Raw genomic sequence first — 17,507 nt, forward strand, 5'->3', positions numbered from 1 at the left:
CTGGCGTGCTGCAGTGTGGGTTACCACACCGTGGGAAATGTGGGGCCCTCAGTACGAAGATGTTAGGACTTTTTCTAGGCTCTGGGCTTGTGTTCAGTGATTTGGAGAAGAGTTTAAGGAAATGGAGCTTTGGTCTGAACTGGATGCTGTCAGGAAACGGGGTTGGTTTTACGATCAGATATCCTGAAATTTGTTATTTACAAGGCAGGGGAAGGCAGCGGCACTAAAGCAGCAGCTAGTGGAAGATGGAGCTGTCACTCATGTTACCCAGGAGAGGGGTCTATCTGGTTGTTTGCACAGGACTCTGGTTGTCTGTGCTCAGATATGATGATAGGGTGGTTTTGTCATTGTCTCATTTCATCATGGTCACTGAGTGGCCCTGACTGAGGTTGGTGTTCTGTGAACTTGTTTATATTGTAAAAAATAGTAAATAAAAACCTAGGTTAAATAGAGTCAGGAGGGAATTCCCTGGCGGTCCAGTGGTTAAGACTCGGCACTTTCACGGCCAGGGCCCGGGTTCCATCCCTGGTCTGGGAACTAAGATTCCACAAGCCATGTGGCACAGCCCCAAAAAATAAAATAATAAAATAAAACATTAAAAAAAAAAATAGAGTCAGGAGACCAGCAGGGGAGATTCTCACACCCGGCAACTGACAGCAGAGCTCAACAGGAAGAAGAAAGACTCCTCCTCTTTCTTGGCAAGGACTCAGCCAGTGAAAAGCCCTCGACTCTTTCTTTACTACAGCCCTCCTAATTTACTTTTTCCCTCTATAAAAGTGTTCTCCTACCTTTGCTGTGCAGGTCCTTGCCTGGTGGCTCGCCATGGTTGCAGACTCCGAGTTACAATTCTCAGCTGACCCTGAGTAAGCCCATCTTTGCTGGAGCAATAGATGGCAGTCTTTCTTTTAGGTGAACAATATTCAACAGGAGAAACTCAGAGTTCAGAGGTGAGTGCCAGACCAGCAGCCTGGCCCCCAGGATCCCCCTGAACTCTGCTTTCCCCCTTCCAGTCATAACCCCTTCCATGGCATCTAATTTAAACCTGTAATACAGATCAGCACCACACACAGAGTTCTAGGCAGAGGGAACATCCTGTGCAGTGATGGGGGTGTGGGAGTGATCCTGGGGCACTTGAGAAATTGAAAGTTCAGTGTAGGGAACTCTGAGGCCAGGGCCTGGGGACTGGTCAGAGAGGCCTCTCAGAGCAGGTGAATTCTGAGTTGGGACAAGCTGAGGGCACAGATATCCCAGCAGACACCCTGTTCCAGGAGTGCCCAGCTGCTTGCAGAGCCTGAATGGCACTAAGAGGTCCCCTTATGGTGACTGGGCTAGGGCAGAGCAAGGGACATGGGGTCAGCATAGGCACCCAGAGGGAGGCACACGCAGGGCACACCCAGACACGCCGTGGGACATATATAGACCAGGAGTGGACTCTACAGCACCATCACACATAGGACTCCCCAAAAATGAATCAGCAGATGTGCACACTCAGACACGTACGTGGGACACAAAATCCTATGCAGATGCACACACAAATTCCCACCAGGACACAAACAGAATAGAGAGGATATATTTATATTAACTAAAGACACACACATGAAAACAGACACAGACATAGAAAGGCACCCAGACACGTGTGCACACAAGTCCCGTACATACCAAGAACAGTGCTCACAGGGACATGCATGGGCAAAAGGCAGATGCACCCATTGGCACAAACATGTACGTGCAGACACAGGGGCACAAGCATGCAGAAAGATTATGGAGACACAGAGAAAGAAACTCCTGGACACACAGAAAGACTACACAGGAGAACACAGAGACAGCAGAAACAGGTACATTGAGAGAGGGCCACATGTACAGAGCCAAAGGTAGACACCTTTGCACAGCCACGTTGACAGATGCAGATGTACAAATGGTCATACATGTATAGGTATAGCCATCCAGAGAGAGACACACAAGAACTCACTCGGTCACATACACACACAATTACACAGGCGTTCCCAAATGCAGATAATCAGATCTGCACACATAGGAATGTGATAATATTTAACACCTGCTCTTGAGAAGAAAGTGCACACAGATTACATAAGTTCATTACAAACTTTACTGATATAAAGGATGCGTAGCACACAATTTACAAATGATGATAATATATCCAACAGTCTCTATTGTAAATTCCACATGCCAATTAATTCTCACAGTGCTTTCATTAATTTCAGTTTTAACTCTTATGTGTCAAGATTACCATTAAATTTCAACATATGTATATATTACAACCAAGCAACTCCAATTCCAAGCGTATACCCATTAGAAATTAGGGCATTTTTTTTCTCCAAAATATATATACATGAAGGTTTATAACAACTTTATTGATAACAGCCAAGAGGTTGAAACAACTCACTCAACCATAAATGGGAACATGCTTAAACAAATTATGATCTGGTCACATGAATGAGGGTGTAAGAGTGTAGAATGTAGAAGATGAATAAAAAATGGGTGTCTGGTGATCAAATCAATGGATTGTGCTAGAAACTGGCTAGTTGTTCACCAATACTGTTTTCTCCTTCTGGGCACCTAAGAGGACAGTCATGTCCCAGCTTCCCTTACTTAATTTGGGACCATGCAAATAAATTTTGGCCAATGGAAATGGGCAGGAGTGATTGTGAATAATGTGTCTTCAGTTTATCTTCTCATTTATGCTCCTTCCTGGGGTTGCCTCTTTGGGCCTCACTGTTTCCAGTTTTCACACCTCCCCACGAATTATTGCTCCTTTGGGAGCTGAAGAGAAGGAGGACCAGACCTGGTGACCTTGAGCCACTAGATATCAGACTGGACCATGTCATGATCATACATTTGTACCTGGGTCTGCCTGCCCTGAGAGAGGGGAAGGCAGGAGGAGTTTGAGTCTTTGTTCTTGTGAATTAGACATGAACTATGATGTCATCTTGTGAAGTATACCATGATATGAAACTGTGTTAACCCACTGCCCACTTAAGCCTAAGAGCAATTAGTCTTGATAGTTCTACGTTTTGAATCATATGGTCTGTAAAAATGTATCCCTTTGACAACAGACTTACTTGTAGTTTTTGAAAATTTCCTTCATCTAATGTTTAAAAAAAAAAGTAGAATGAACCTACAGGTATACAGGTGTGCTCTATGCAAAATTTTTACCATTATCTGTAACGCTACTTGCTGACTCAGGGAGTGATTGTATTTTCTATTTTAAAAAACGTGATCAGTGATTCTGCAAAGAGGGGCCTCTGACATACTCCTATAGCTGTATATGTGAGAACCTTGTGGAGATGATGAATAATAACAATAATAGCTTGTGTGTATTTAGCACCAGGCCTTGTGCTAAGCATGTTTCATCTCAATTCCTATGAGGTAGGTTGTAGTATTTTCCCATTTTAGTTGTCGTACTTTGGGGGAGGGAGGTGGTCATGACTTTTAATAAGAGCTCCCACCTCTGGGGGGTTTCTGTGTCGGAAGGTGTAGGTTGGATCCGAGAACTTGCATTTTCAGTAAGTTCACAAGTGCTGCTGACCCAATTTTGGGTGGCAAGGAATAGGAGGACCATATGTTACTACCCGAAGACCGCAGGAGAGAGGGATATTAATTGTTCAATTTTTTTCTTTTGGCCGGCCCGCGCGGCTTGCGGGATCTTAGTTCCCCCGACCAGGGGTCAAACCGGCGCCCCCTAACTGGAAGCGTGGAGTCCTGACCACTGGACCGCCAGGGAATTCCCTTCATCGTTCAATTTAAATCTCAGTCCCCAAAACTCAAGAGAGGTGAAGCAGTTCTCCCAGCATGAAAGAATGCTCCACCTGCTGGAGACGGCGGAGGACGCGACGTTGTCACAGGTGACCACGGGAATCTGGGCGCGTCGCCTTTAAGAGGAGCTCTGGCCCTCCGCGACCAAATTTCTCGCCGACCTTCCTCCCTCCACCTAACTCCGCACCGCTGTCGGGGAGAGCCGGAAAGGGGACCCTTATCTGGTTGGATGGAGGACACAAACTCCTTTACCCAGAAGTCTGTGCCCGGCGCATCCGTGCTGCGCCAATGACAGTCCGGTAGATGGGCGTTTCCTGCCGCCCTTGCCGGCAGGGGCGGGACTTCCGGCGTCGCGGCCGTGACGTTTTCTGCTTGCGCCGGGGCTGTCTAGAGTGGCTGTGGAGGTCGGGAGGTCTGGCTGGGGTCCGCCTTCCGTGCGGCTCTTCGGAATCGAACAGGGAAGGACAGTAGAAAGGATAGGACCTCTCTCCGCGTCGTTGTTAGGCTCCATGGTCCCCGTCGTGGGACGGGCCGCCTTGCGCGGAGGTGTCAGCCGGGGCTGCGCTCTTCCCGAGGCCTTCACACCCGCCCTCCGTCCTCGTCCGCTTCCGGAGGCGGCACCCTGAGCCTGAGCGCCTTATTACAAGGGGGAGCCTGGGGCTCGGAGTGCGACAGTCGTCCCGAGGCCACTCCGCCCAGTGTGGGGTGGGGGTTCGGCTGCTCCCGCAGAGCCCGCTCCAGTCGCCAGCTTCTCGACCCGATTCTGCTCAGAGGATCCGATGGCGGCCGCGGCGCTTATGGACCGGGCTCAGGTGAGTGGAGGGTCCCTCAAGCCCTCACCGCCTCAGGTGTAGGGGATGGTGTGTTCTAGGGCTTTCAACACTTCGCCTTCATCCCTCCCTTCTCTTGAGTATGAAGGCGGTGAAGGGCGGTCCTTGACGGTGGATATGTGGCGAGGTTCCCATTCCCAGTGTTGATGGGGTGAGTACCAACTGGTACTTGGAGGTGAGAATGAATTAGGAGTGTTCAGGAAACCGCAGGTCTCTGTTATGTTTGGTGAGAATAGAGAGCAGGCAGTCAGGGATCAGGCCTGGAATGGCAGCCTGAGGAGCTGGGCCTCTTTTCTGATGGTGGCGGGAGCCATGGAAGCTTTGTAACAGAGAAGGGAGGTGATCTGACATCGGTGTTAACAGGCTTCCTCTTGTAGCAGAGTGGAAAGATTGGGGAAGCCTGAGGGTGGGCAGGGAGACCAGGATGGAGTCTACAGCAATAGTCCAGGTGAGTGTTGTTGGCGGGTGGACCAGAGTGGTGGCAGTGGGGGTTAGAGAGGTGTATGGATTTTGTATATGTTTTTAAACTAGGGTCGTTGGAGATTTTCTGATGAGACATAGTGAGATTCTGGGACTCTTCACCTGTCCCTCCCCCTGCACTTGAGTCTGGGGCCCTTAAAGGAGGGTCCTTTCTAGCCCAGTATCCTGAATCTAAGCCAACAGTTAAATGAAGAGGTTCCTGCTTCTGGTAGCTAATGGGATGAGTACTGCAAGGGTGTATTATACCCAGGAACAGCATGTGCAAATGCTTGGAGGTAAGATTGAGTTGGGAGTCCTCAAGGAACCACAGGTTTTCATTATGTCTGTTGGGAAAAGGGCCAGGAGTCAGACAAGAATGGCAGGCTGAGGAGCTGGGCTTCTATTCTGAGGGTGTTGAAAGACATTGAAGATTTGGAGCAGAAGAGACATGCTCTTAATCGGATCTTAACAGGCTCCCTCTGGCTGCTGTCTAATTGAGAATGGAGTGTGGGTATGAGGGAGGAGCTTACTGCAATAGTCCACATAAGTGTTGATGGTGGCAAAGAAAGTGGAAACTGGGCCCTGAGGACTTGGCATCTTGCTCAGGCACTTGGGTGGCAGTGGTGCCTGTCATAAAGACATGAGTACTTCCTGGATACTGTATGCAGAGTGGCTTCAGGAGTGGGGGTTGCCTTGGAGGTGCATATGGTGTGGGTCAGAAGGTTGTCAGTGTTAATGGAGTGTGGTCCCAGATATGAGGAAAGTGTGGTTCAGAGTGATACATGTTGGGAGGAGTGTGACCCGATGGCCTTAAAGTTGTTTCTGGGTGGCATGTTCTTGAGGATGCGAGCAGGAGAGTGTTTGGTGCCCTTCATGCAAGACCCATAGCTTATATAATATATTTCTGCCGACCTGCCTGGTTCTGCTCTGGGCTGCACACAGCGATCAGAGGGACAGGAGCGAGCTGGCAATAGTGGTGTCAAGGCCTAGTATCGCCTCTGAATTGGGAGGCTGGGGAGGACCAGGGGGTGGGTAGGTTAATGGGTAGACTGGGGAGTCCTGTTGTCTGTGGGCTCAATTGTCCCCATCGTGGCAGGGCTGTGTGACCTTCGAGGATGTGTTCGTGTACTTCTCCCGGGAGGAGTGGGAGGTCCTTGAGGAAGCTCAGAGACTCCTGTACCGTGACGTGATGCTGGAGAACTTTGCACTTGTGGCCTCGTTGGGTAAGTCCCTGTTTCAGTTATCTATTGGTACATGGCAAATTACTCCAAAAGTTAGTGACTTAAAACAATTAAAATGCATTATATAAGTTTCAGTGCATCAGGAACCTCGCTCGTCACAGCTTACCTGGGTGCTTTTGGCTCAGGGTCTCTCATGAGGTTTCAGTCAAGCTGTCAGCCAAACCTGTGTTCTCATCTGAAGGCCATTCTCAGGAAGAATCCACTTACAAACTCACTCATGTTTTGTGTTTCCAAGATGTAGTTTCTTGCGGCTTGTTGACCTGTGAGCGTTAGTTCCTCACTGGCTGTTGGTTAGAGGCCTCCCTCGGTTCCTTGTCATGGTGGCCTTTCTGTAGTGCACCTCATAACATGTAAGGTGCCTTTTCTGAGCAAGGGAGCAAGTGAGAATGTCCAGGATGATAGCTGGTCTTTTTGTAACCTGACCTGGAGAAAATGATCTCATCATTTTTGCCCTATTCTGTTCCTTAGAAATGGGTCAATCAGTCCCGCCTACAGTCAAGGGAAGCGGCCTACACAGGCGGGAATACTGGGAGGTAGGCATTCTTGGGGGCCATCGGAGAAGCTGCCTCCCACAGGCCCCCATGCCCGCTCCAGTGTCCTTGGGGTTTGCTTTTTCCCCACTTCCCTTGGGGCAGCTCTTTCAGTCCAGCCAGATCAGTGACTCTTCTCCTTCCTTTCTTTGGTTCCCAGAGTAGGCGCTGTGGGTGCCGAGGCTGGGCCGTGTGTGGTGTCCCCTCCCTCGCTGAGCAGTCCCGACACCTATGCCCAAAGCCTTTCAGGATCGGGTTAGGAGTTCAGGGCTCTTTCAGTCTGCTTCACAGATTCTGCCTGGCTTGGGCACTTCCAGATCCATGATGCCTCTGCGTCCATGTTCTGCCCCTATCCTCTGGCTGAGATTTCCTGGGGCATGACTATGCCAGGAATTGTAGGTACTGACATGGTCACTGCTTGTGGCAGACACAGGGATGTCCCGCCAAATCCTCCTTCAGGTTTTTCTCTCTCTCCTTTTTTAAAAACATTTTCTCTCTTCTCTGTGGAATGGGTCTATCTGGGCCACCCATCTGCCCTGTGATTTCTTTACAACTTCCATCTTCCTGATCACATGTAGTTGCCCAGGTGGAGAGGGACAGGAAGCCTCGGGTGCCTGACAGGGAACCCTGACTCCAGCCACAGTGAGAGAGGCCAGAGAGGGCCTGGCCCTGCCGCATGGGAGCTGAAAGAGAGCCATCTTAGGGCTGGGTTCACATCGTACCGTCAACCTGCTTTGTGTTCACCAGTGTTTTCTTGCCAAGGCGCATAGCAGTACCTCACTTCTCCCTTTCCTTCCCCATTCTCGGCACTTGACGTTTCTCTTCTGTCTTCCATCCCTTGGCTGTTTCCCCACCTCTCTGGCCTCCATGTCTCTCACTCATTCTCCTCTTCTCCGTCTGCAGTGCTCTGCAACATTGGCTACTATAATGTGTCATGAGTTGTGCACGTATCCGTATGTACTCCTTAAGAACCAGCTACTTACTTGCAATCAGATTTTCCTGGGCCTGGACACAGCTTTCTGCACAGAGCTCACCTGACACAAGCAGCCGAGGCCCTGCTGAAACGCTTTTGTAGAGGAGTGAATTGGAGACCTCGCCTCTACTTCCAGTACTGTCCAACATCATTGTGTCTTTACCCATCGTTAGAGTTCCTTCGTACTGTGACCTTTAGAGGCCCAAGACCGACAGTGGGCCCTTCCTGATCCTGGCTCCCTCATCCTGCCAAAAGCCAGTGGACTCATTCATTGGTGTGTCACACATACATATGTGATGGAGTTGCTGCTTCCCACCAAAGTCAACGTGTACTTCACTAGCATTTCTTTGCTTTCAGGTTGTTGGTGTGAATCAGACAATGAGGAGGCCCCTTCTGAGCAGAGCGTTTTTGTAGAAGGAGTGTCAGAGGTCAGGACTCCTGAGTCATGTCCATTTATCCAGAAAGCCCAGCCGTGTGAGATATGTGACCCACTCTTGAAAGACATTTTGCACCTGGCTGAACACCAGGGATCATGCCCTGCACAGAAACGGTACACATGTGACCCCTGTGGGCGAGGATTCCTGTTCAATGAAAATTTTTATCAGCACCAGAAGCAATATAGTGGGAAGAATCCTGTCAGAAGGGGTGATGATGGGGCCTCACTTGTGAAGAGCTGTGCTGTCCACATGTTAGGGAGACCTTTTACTTGCAGGGAGGAAGGGATGGACTTGCCGGATAGCTCTGGCCTGTTGCAGTACCAAAGCACTTACAATGGAATGAGTCCATGCAGAAGGGCTGAGTTCATGGAGCCTTTTCCACAAAGCTCCAGACTCGGGCGACACCAGGGAGACCATGATGAACTGATGCTTCTCAATTGCAGTGACAATGGAAAAGCCTTCCTGAACACATTCACTCTCCTTGACAACCAGATAACTCAGGCTGAATTGCAAGCTTTTAGGTGCCTACCATGTGGAAATCTGTCCAAGGAGAAATCAGTTCTTATTCGTCACACAAAAATTCATGGTGTAGAAACATCACATGTGTGTAGGGAATGTGGAAAGGCCTTCATTCACCTGTCTCACCTAAAAACCCACCAGAAATTTCACAATGGAAAAAGACAGTATACATGCAGTGAATGTGGGAAGGCCTTCAGCCGCAAAGACACGCTTGTACAGCACCAGAGAGTCCACACTGGAGAAAGGTCTTATGACTGCAGCGAATGTGGAAAAGCCTACAGCAGAAGCTCCCACCTTGTTCAGCACCAGAGAATTCACACCGGAGAAAGGCCTTATAAGTGCAGTGAATGTGGAAAAGCCTTTAGCCGTAAAGACACACTTGTTCAGCACCAGAGATTTCATACTGGAGAAAGGCCTTATGAGTGCAGTGAATGTGGGAAATTCTTTAGCCAAAGCTCTCACCTTATTGAGCACTGGAGAATTCACACTGGGGCAAGGCCTTACGAGTGCATAGAATGTGGAAAATTCTTTAGCCATAACTCCAGCCTCATTAAACATAGGAGAGTCCACACAGGAGCAAGGTCTTATGTGTGTGGCAAATGTGGGAAGGCTTTTGGCTGCAAAGACACACTTGTTCAGCACCAGATAATTCACACTGGAGCAAGGCCTTATGAGTGCAGCGAGTGTGGAAAGGCCTTCAGCCGTAAAGACACGCTTGTACAGCACCGGAAAATCCACACCGGAGAAAGGCCTTATGAGTGTGGCGAATGTGGAAAATTCTTTAGCCATAGCTCCAACCTCATTGTGCATCAGAGAATTCACACTGGAGCGAAGCCTTATGAGTGCAGTGAATGTGGGAAATGCTTTAGCCACAACTCCAGCCTCATTCTACACCAGAGGGTTCACAGTGGAGCAAGGCCTTATGTGTGTAGTGAATGTGGAAAAGCCTACATTAGTAGCTCCCACCTTGTTCAGCACAAGAAAGTTCACACTGGAGCGAGGCCTTATGAGTGCAGTGAATGTGGGAAATTCTTTAGCCGCAATTCTAGCCTCATCCTTCACCAGAGGGTTCACACTGGAGAGAAGCCTTACGTGTGCAGTGAATGTGGGAAAGCCTATAGCAGAAGCTCCCATCTTGTTCGGCACCAGAAAGTTCACACGGGTGAAGGGCCTCATGAATGCAACAGCTTTGATGGCCCTTTAGCTGCATCTGTTACACTTGTTTAGCAGCCAGAAAGTTCACACTAGAGAAAGGCCTTATGAATGCAGAAAATGTGCTGTATCCTTGTTCAAGGTATGAGGACTCACACCAGAGAAGAGCTCTGTGAGTGCCCTTTGTGAGGGAGCCAGCAGGTCAACCTTGTACAATCGTACATCCACCCCGGGGAGATTCCCGACAAGTACCACGTAGGTGAGAAGCTCTCATGAGGTGCATTGCACTTCCTCAACTGTCCAGGGCTCTTGACAGTTATATCACTGCCAGTGCCTGTGGTGGAAGCCATCTCATTGCTGTTAAGTTCCCACAGTGTCTGTCAGTTACTCCAATATGCTCAGGAAAGGTGGACCCCTGCGCTGTCTCTCCTGATCCCTCGAGAGGATCGTGAATGTTCTGAGCACACTGAAGGTCCTCATTTCCACCTCCATGACTGGGTACTGAGTGACCATGATCTAGCTCTGGCCGAAAGGATCTGAACTGGAGTCTCCTGGGGATTTCCAGACAAGATTTCTCTTTTTCCTGGACAATGTTGACTGTCACATGATAGCTGTGACTTATTTATCTTGCTCCCAAGTCACCCAACTTTGGAAATCCCTGCCCCATGCTACTCTAGTTTGTGCAGTGATAAAGGCCTGCTGTGGCAGTCTTTACTCACGGGAGGTCAGTTCACTGTGTCTAATGGATTGAGAAAAAATTGGGTTTTGCCGACATGAAGGGAGGAACACCTTAATGTTGACACCAACCGTATGTGCCTCAGAAGGGACAGCAGGGTGGTAGAGAACAGCTCTCAGTCTAGTCTGGCCTAGTTTGCATTGTTGCCCAAGGCTTGCTAGAAAAGTCTGAAGAGCTTTGTGCACCTAATCCTGTGGCCTAGAAGTCAGGATTTCCTGTGAGCCCACAGTTCGTTCTGAGGAGGGCACAGTTGGTGTGGAAATCTCCAGTGCTTGTGGAAGCAACATGAATTGGGTCCTTTGTTCCTAGGGAATGTCCCATATTCCCCAGCACTTTTGAGGGATTTCTGTCTCCTGGACCTATACAGGAGCCAGTCCCTGATGTCCAGAATCCCATAGGCAACTATCATTGACTGGAAGGCTTTAACCCTTTAGAGCAAGGTAGGAATCATAGTTGGTACAGAAACACTAAGATAATGGAGTGGGGATGACTGTGGCTAGTGAGAGGATGTGTGTCTGTTCTAACAGTGGCATCTATAAACGTCCATGTGATTTTGGCTGTATGGCATGAAAGTGTACAGAAATTCTCAGGACCTTCAGACATCTGAGTCTCCTGTGGCCAATGCACTGTCACAGTAAATAATCTAAACGTTTGTGGATTCCTGTACCTCCCTGGGCTGTTGACGTTATGGCCATCACTGCACAGGCAGGAACCCCAGCACTGATGAGAGATCCAGGAATCAGGCTTCTCTGACCCAGCCAACATTTCTAGTGACTGAAGTGGACGTGGACTTCATTGCTGATACTGAGGCAGGGCTCATCCCCCTAAACTGTGGGGAGAGGGATATGCTAGAACCAGAACAGTTGGCAGATGTGACTTTCCAAGAGGAATGGTAAATATGGATTTTCATAGGGAACATTTAGTTCTTAACATCTTCATTAAGGTATGGTGACATGAAATAAACTGAATATATGAAGTGTAAAACATGTTATGTTTCACCATGTGTAAATATTGATGAGACCACACCATCAAGATAATGGAGATATCCCACACAACCAAAAGACTCCTTGTGTCCCTTTATAATCCTTTCCTCCCAGTCCTTTCTGGCCCCCTTTCCCACAATTCACAAGTAATAGCAAGCATTTTCTAGAATTTCATATAAATAGAATCATATGGTATATACTTTCTGGGGAGTGGGGACTCTGGCATTTTTCAATAACCGTAACTATTTTGAGATTAAGCCATCTTGTTGCATGTATTAATTGTTCATTTGTATTGTTGAGTATTATTCCATTGTATGGATATACCACAGTTGTTTTTTTATCCATTTGCCTGTTAGTGGATGTTTGGGTTATTTCCAGTTTTTGGCTGTTACAAATAAAGCTGCTGTGAAGATTTACGTATAAGTTATCACTGAATAACATTCCATTGTATGGATGTAACAGTTTGCTTATCCATTCACTGGCTGAAGGACATCTTGATTGCTTCCAAGTTTTGGCAGTTATGAATAAACCTGCAATATGCATTGTGTGTAGGAGGACATAAGTTTGTAGACATAAGATTTCAGTTTGTTTGGTTTCAAGCCAAGGCATGATTTGCTGGGTCATATAGTAAGAGTATATTTAGTTTTGTAAGAAACTGTCTTCCGTAGTGGCTGTATCATTTTGCATTCCCACGAGCAGTAGGTGAGAGTTCTGTTGCTCCATGCCTGTCAGCATTTGGTGTTGTCAGTGTTTTCGATTTTTGCCATTCACATAGGTGTGTAGTAACAGTATGTTTTTGTTGCTTTAATTTGCAATTCCCTAATGACATGATGAATATCTTTTCATGTTCTTTTAACAGTGTCTTTTGCAGAGCAGAACTTTTAAATTTTAGTCAAGTCCAAAATACTCGGTTTTTCTTTCATGGATTGTGGTTTGGTGTTGTATCTAAAAACTCATTGCCAAACCCAAGGTCTTCATTGTCTCCTGTGTTATCTTCTAGGTGTTCTATAGTTTTTTATTTAGGTTTATTATCCATTTTTTGAAAATATTTGTGAAAGGTGTAAGATCTGTGTCTGGGTCACTTTTTTAAAGCCCCATGTGTTGAAAAGACTATCCTTTCTCCATTCCTTTGCCTTTGCTCCCTTTTCAAAGATCACTTGACTATATTAGCGTGGATGTATTTCTAGACTCTCTGTTCCAGTTTTCTTCATTTATTGTGATAATCATTGTGTGGCTGTGGGGTTTTTTTTTTCTTGTTGCCTTTTATTTTATTTACATGGTTTATTCCATTAATTGATATTCAAATGTTAAGCCAGCCTTGCCTTTCCTGGGACAAATCCCACTGGATCATGTTGTATAATCCTTTGTATATGTTGCCGAGACAGTTTTCTGATACTTTGTTAATGTATTTTACATCTATATAGATGAATGATACTGAGTTTGTAGATTTGTTTTCTTCTGATACCTCTGTATCACAGGGGTACCCAACCCCCCGGGCCATGGACTGGTACTGGTCCGTGGCCTATTAGGAACCGGGCCGCACAGCAGGAGGTGAGCTGCGGGAGGGCAGCCGGGGAGCGAAGCTTCATCTGCTGCTCCCCATGGCTCGCGTTACCGCCTGAACCACCGCCCCCCACAACCCTCCCACCCGGTCCATTGGAAAATTGTCTTCGGCGAAACCAGTCTCTGGTGCCAGAAAGGTTGGGGACTGCTGCTGTATCACAGTAATTCTGATCTCATAGAATAAGTTGGGAAGTGTTTCCTCCTCTATTTTCTGGAAGAGTTTTTGAAGGATCAGTGATATTTCTTTTTTAAATGCTTGCTGGAATTCCTTAGTGAAGGCACCTGAGCCTGGAATTTTCTTGTGGGAAGATTTTCAATAAAAACTACTTAGTATAGTGCTATATACAGTCTCTACTTATGTCAGATTTGATCATTGGTGTCTTTTCGGAATTTGTCCATTTTAACTAAATTGTCTGATTTGGGAGGAATAGGATTGTTTATGATATTCCCTTATGATACTTTTAATTTCTGTAGGGTCAATAGTGTCTTCATTCCTGACTTTGTTAGTTTGTTGTCTTCTTTTTTTGTGAGCCAACCTAGAGTTTTGTCAATTTTGTTGATCTTTTGAAACAACCAACTTTTTTTCTTTCATTGATTTTTAAAAAATTTTTTTCTGTTTTCTGTTTCAGTGTTTTGTTCTAATCTTTATTATTTCCTTTCTTATCCTGGCTTTGGGATTAGTTTGGTCTTATTTTCCAGGTTTCTTAATATGGAATATTAGGTTATTGACATCATTCTTCTTTTGTAATAAGCTTTTTTTTTTTAATTTATTTTTTTTGGCTGGGTTGAGTTTTTGTTGCTGAGTGCGGGCTTTCTCTGGTTGCAGCGAGTGGAGGCTACTCTTCGTTGTGGTGCGCGGGCTTCTCACTGTGGTGGCTTCTCTTGTTGTGGAGCACGGGCTCTAGGTGTGCGGGCTTCAGTAGTTGCAGCACGCAGGCTCTAGAGCACAGACTCAGTAGTTGTGGTGCATGGGCTTAGTTGCTCTGGGGCATGTGGGATCTTCCCGGACCAGGGCTCGAACCCGGGTCCCCTGCATTGGGAGGTGGATTCTCAACCACTGGGCCACCAGGGAAGCCCTGTAATAAGCTTTTTAAAGCTATACATTTCCCTCTAATCATTTAATTTAGTTGTAGCATATCAATTTTTTGTATGTAGCATTTTTATCTTCATCTAGTTCAAAATATTTATGTTTGTAACATTTTCCCTGTAATCTCTTCTTTTACCCATAGGATATTTGGCAGTTTAATAACTCTTTCTATTAAATTTGCAGGGATGGTATCACAGAGCAGGAAGAATGCTTTTGCTTTTTCAGTCAATGGCCCAAGTGTTACTGTTGAAATGGGGAAAATCTGTGGGTTATTTGAAATACCTTCCACTCTTAGGAAGAGATTGAGCTAAGCTGTTGGTGTTTAATGGAGAAAAAATAGCAACCATACCTATCAGGAATTGATGAGGATGACCATCTATAGTTAACTCATCTTGAGGGCTTAAAGGATATGGCAGGTTATTGGGCACTTTTCCTTCCTCAAAGCACCCTGACTGCTCTGATTTGAGGGATTTTCTTTTTTCAAATAATTAATTAATTAATTAATTAGGCTGTTCCGGGCATTTAGTTGCGGCACGTGGGATCTTTGTTGCGGCATGCGGGATCTAATTCCCTGACCAGGGGTCGAACCCGGGCTCCCTGCATAGGGAGCGGGGAGTCCCTGAGGGATTTTCTTTGTCTTGGTTTTTCTTCATAAGATGGGACAACCTTTTTTCCAGTGTCCCTTCTACTTATAATATTTACAAGTGTCCTTGTCAATAGGTGGTTGGTTGGGACGTGGGCCCCTTAGCCCCTGCTGATCTGCAGGGACACATGTTTTCCTCAGATCCTGTCTTGTAGATATGTAGCTGCCAGGTTTTACAGTTCAGCTAAAGGGGCTAATTATTCTAAGTTCTGTTTTTGAATTAGGTCTCCAACTTCAAACTTAACACCACTGGTAAAATGACATGAAACAGCTGCTCTTACATAAGCACCTCTGTGACTCCCAACTGTTGAAATTAGGAATTTTTTCTAGTCTGTCCTGAAAATCTCTTATAGTTTAAAAGTATTTTTGTTTTAATGATTAAATTACTCTACAGTCGATTTTTGTTGTTAATACTTCAGGTATAGCTTTCAGGAGACTTGGACCTACTTTCCTGAACTTTCTATGATCCTCAGGTTTATTATGGAAAGAACTCCCGTCAGTCCCTTCCTGGTCAGTCCAGTCAGCTTTTGCCACCTTTGATTTAGCATCTTAGCTTCCAACCACCATGTACACAAGTTGTGTAAGTTAGGTGACCTTGGTCAGATGTACCCTAAAGAATTCTAAACTTTTTAATGATTACTTGCTTGTCTTATTTGAGTTGAAAAGAATCTTTAGTTATACCTCTTAATTCAGCTCAGGTACAAGGTTTAAATTCTAAAATTTTCTGCATGCCTGACTCATGGCTGGAGTGGATCTTTAGAGATAACTGGCATTTGGGGTTTTATGAGAGTTGGGAAAAGGTGATGAAACTGAGTCCCCCTAAAACCGAGTTCCCCTGCTGAGTTTATGATTAACCTCTCTATCCAAAACTGTGTTCCCTTTCTTGTCCCTTTCTACCTTAATCCTGTGCTAACTGAACACTAATCAACCAGAGTCAGATGACTAAAATTGCCGTTGTTGATAACATCGTTAATGTACAGACAGGGGTGTTTCTCCAGGGCAAGATGAGCTAACAGAACTTCCAGGTCATGGACCACCAGACCAGAGACTCGTAAACAATAGGCATCCTTATTCCTGAAACTATGATTAAGAAACGTCACAAGATGACGATTAACCCCAGCTTCTTTGTTCCTCCCCTCTAAAACCCCCCAACTCAAAGACCCAGTTGCAGTGGGTGTCAGACTTGTCTCTCACTGCCTTGACTGGTGCCCTGCAACAAACCCTTACTTTGCTGCAAACACCCAATGTCAGTTTGGCTTTTGCTCGGTTACAGTAGGGGGTCTGAGCAAGGGAAAGAGTAGGGGGAGAGGTGCTAAGGAGAGAGATCAGAAGGATAAGGGGGTGGGAGCGCTGGATGTGGCACGCTACTGCAGGACAAGGAGAGGGTGGATTTACAGGGGGATGAGTCTCCTTTGTTCCTGCTGAGTTCGTCGACTTGCTCATTAGTTTTGGCCAAAGAATCTTCTAGTGATGTAACTTTTATTTCAGAATTTAATTTGGAGTCCTCTGCATACTAAGAAAAAATACTATCCTTCGGGCCTGAGAACTCTTATTTCCTTTATTTTCAAAGATGTCTTACAAATTAACCCTTTTGTTCAAATCAAGTGACCCCCAGAGTGGCCATTGAAGGCTCAAACCATCCTTGGTACAGTTACGCTATTCGGAAACACAGGCACAAGGGACTTCCCTGGTGGTCCAGTGGCTAAGACTCTGTGCTCCCGGGCTTCCCTGGTGGCGCAGTAGTTAAGAATCTGCCTGCCAATGCAAGTGACACGGGTTTGAGCCCTGGCCCGGGAAGATCCCACATGCCACGGAGCAACTAAGCCCGTGCACCACAACTACTGAGCCTGAGCTCTAGAGCTCGCAAGCCACAGCTACTGAGCCCACGTGCCACAACTACTGAAGCCTGTGCGCCTAGAGCCCGTGCTCTGCAGCAAGAGAAGCCACCACAATGAGAAGCCCATGCACTGCAACAAAGAGTAGCCCCCGCTCGCCGCAACTAGAGGAAGCCCGCATGCAACAACGAAGACCCAACATGGCCAAAAATAAATAAATAAATAAATTTATTAAAAGACTCCGCGCTCCCAATGCAGGGGACCCGGTTTTGATCCCGGTGCTGCAACTAAGAGTTTGCATGCCGCAACTAAAAAGATCACGCATGCTGCAAGTAAGACCTGGCGCAGCCAAATAAATAAAGAAAAAAAAAAGAAACACAGGCGCAAGAATTAGGATTGTAACAAGAATATGAAGATTTAGACTTAGACCACCCCAGAGGGCAGGCGGTGATCAGTAGGTATGGAATGCTTGTGGACCTCAGGTCCCTAACCTGATGGTTGGCTCCTCACCAGACAGACCCACCGTGTTCCCCTGGCATGCGGATACCAGAGAGAATGCTCTCTCTAGCTTATAGCCCAGCTCTCAATACAACAATTTTAAGATGGAAGGAGACCTCATTTGGTTTATTGGTAACCTTCAGGAAAGTTTGTCCATGTAGCCTCCAGTGCTATGAGAACTGCAAACCCACTGGTCTGTGAGGCTGGCCTGAACAACAGGCTTATAGGGCAGTGCCTGTGTTCTACC

General features: G+C 46.6%; 1 protein-coding gene across 4 annotated transcripts in view; it reads left to right on the forward strand.

Moving 5' to 3' along the window:
• The first annotated feature begins 4,158 nt into the window (after positions 1-4,158).
• The window catches only part of ZNF304 (zinc finger protein 304), a 36,273-nt gene continuing 22,924 nt past the window's right edge, over positions 4,159-17,507 (forward strand). For 3 of the 4 annotated variants that reach the window (XR_011071613.1, XM_068529298.1, XM_068529299.1), the window contains exons 1-2: positions 4,159-4,586; positions 6,160-6,286. Coding sequence is in view for 3 of the 4 variants with exons in the window: in XM_068529298.1 (XP_068385399.1) it covers positions 4,554-4,586; positions 6,160-6,286 (160 nt within the window). In the remaining variant the exon portion in view is untranslated. Of the gene's footprint in view, positions 4,587-6,159; positions 6,287-8,164; positions 11,903-17,507 lie in introns of those variants that run through there. The other variant, XM_068529297.1, reaches the window with a different exon arrangement.

Source organism: Eschrichtius robustus, chromosome 19, assembly GCF_028021215.1.
Source record: "Eschrichtius robustus isolate mEscRob2 chromosome 19, mEscRob2.pri, whole genome shotgun sequence".
Taxonomy (NCBI): domain Eukaryota; kingdom Metazoa; phylum Chordata; class Mammalia; order Artiodactyla; family Eschrichtiidae; genus Eschrichtius; species Eschrichtius robustus.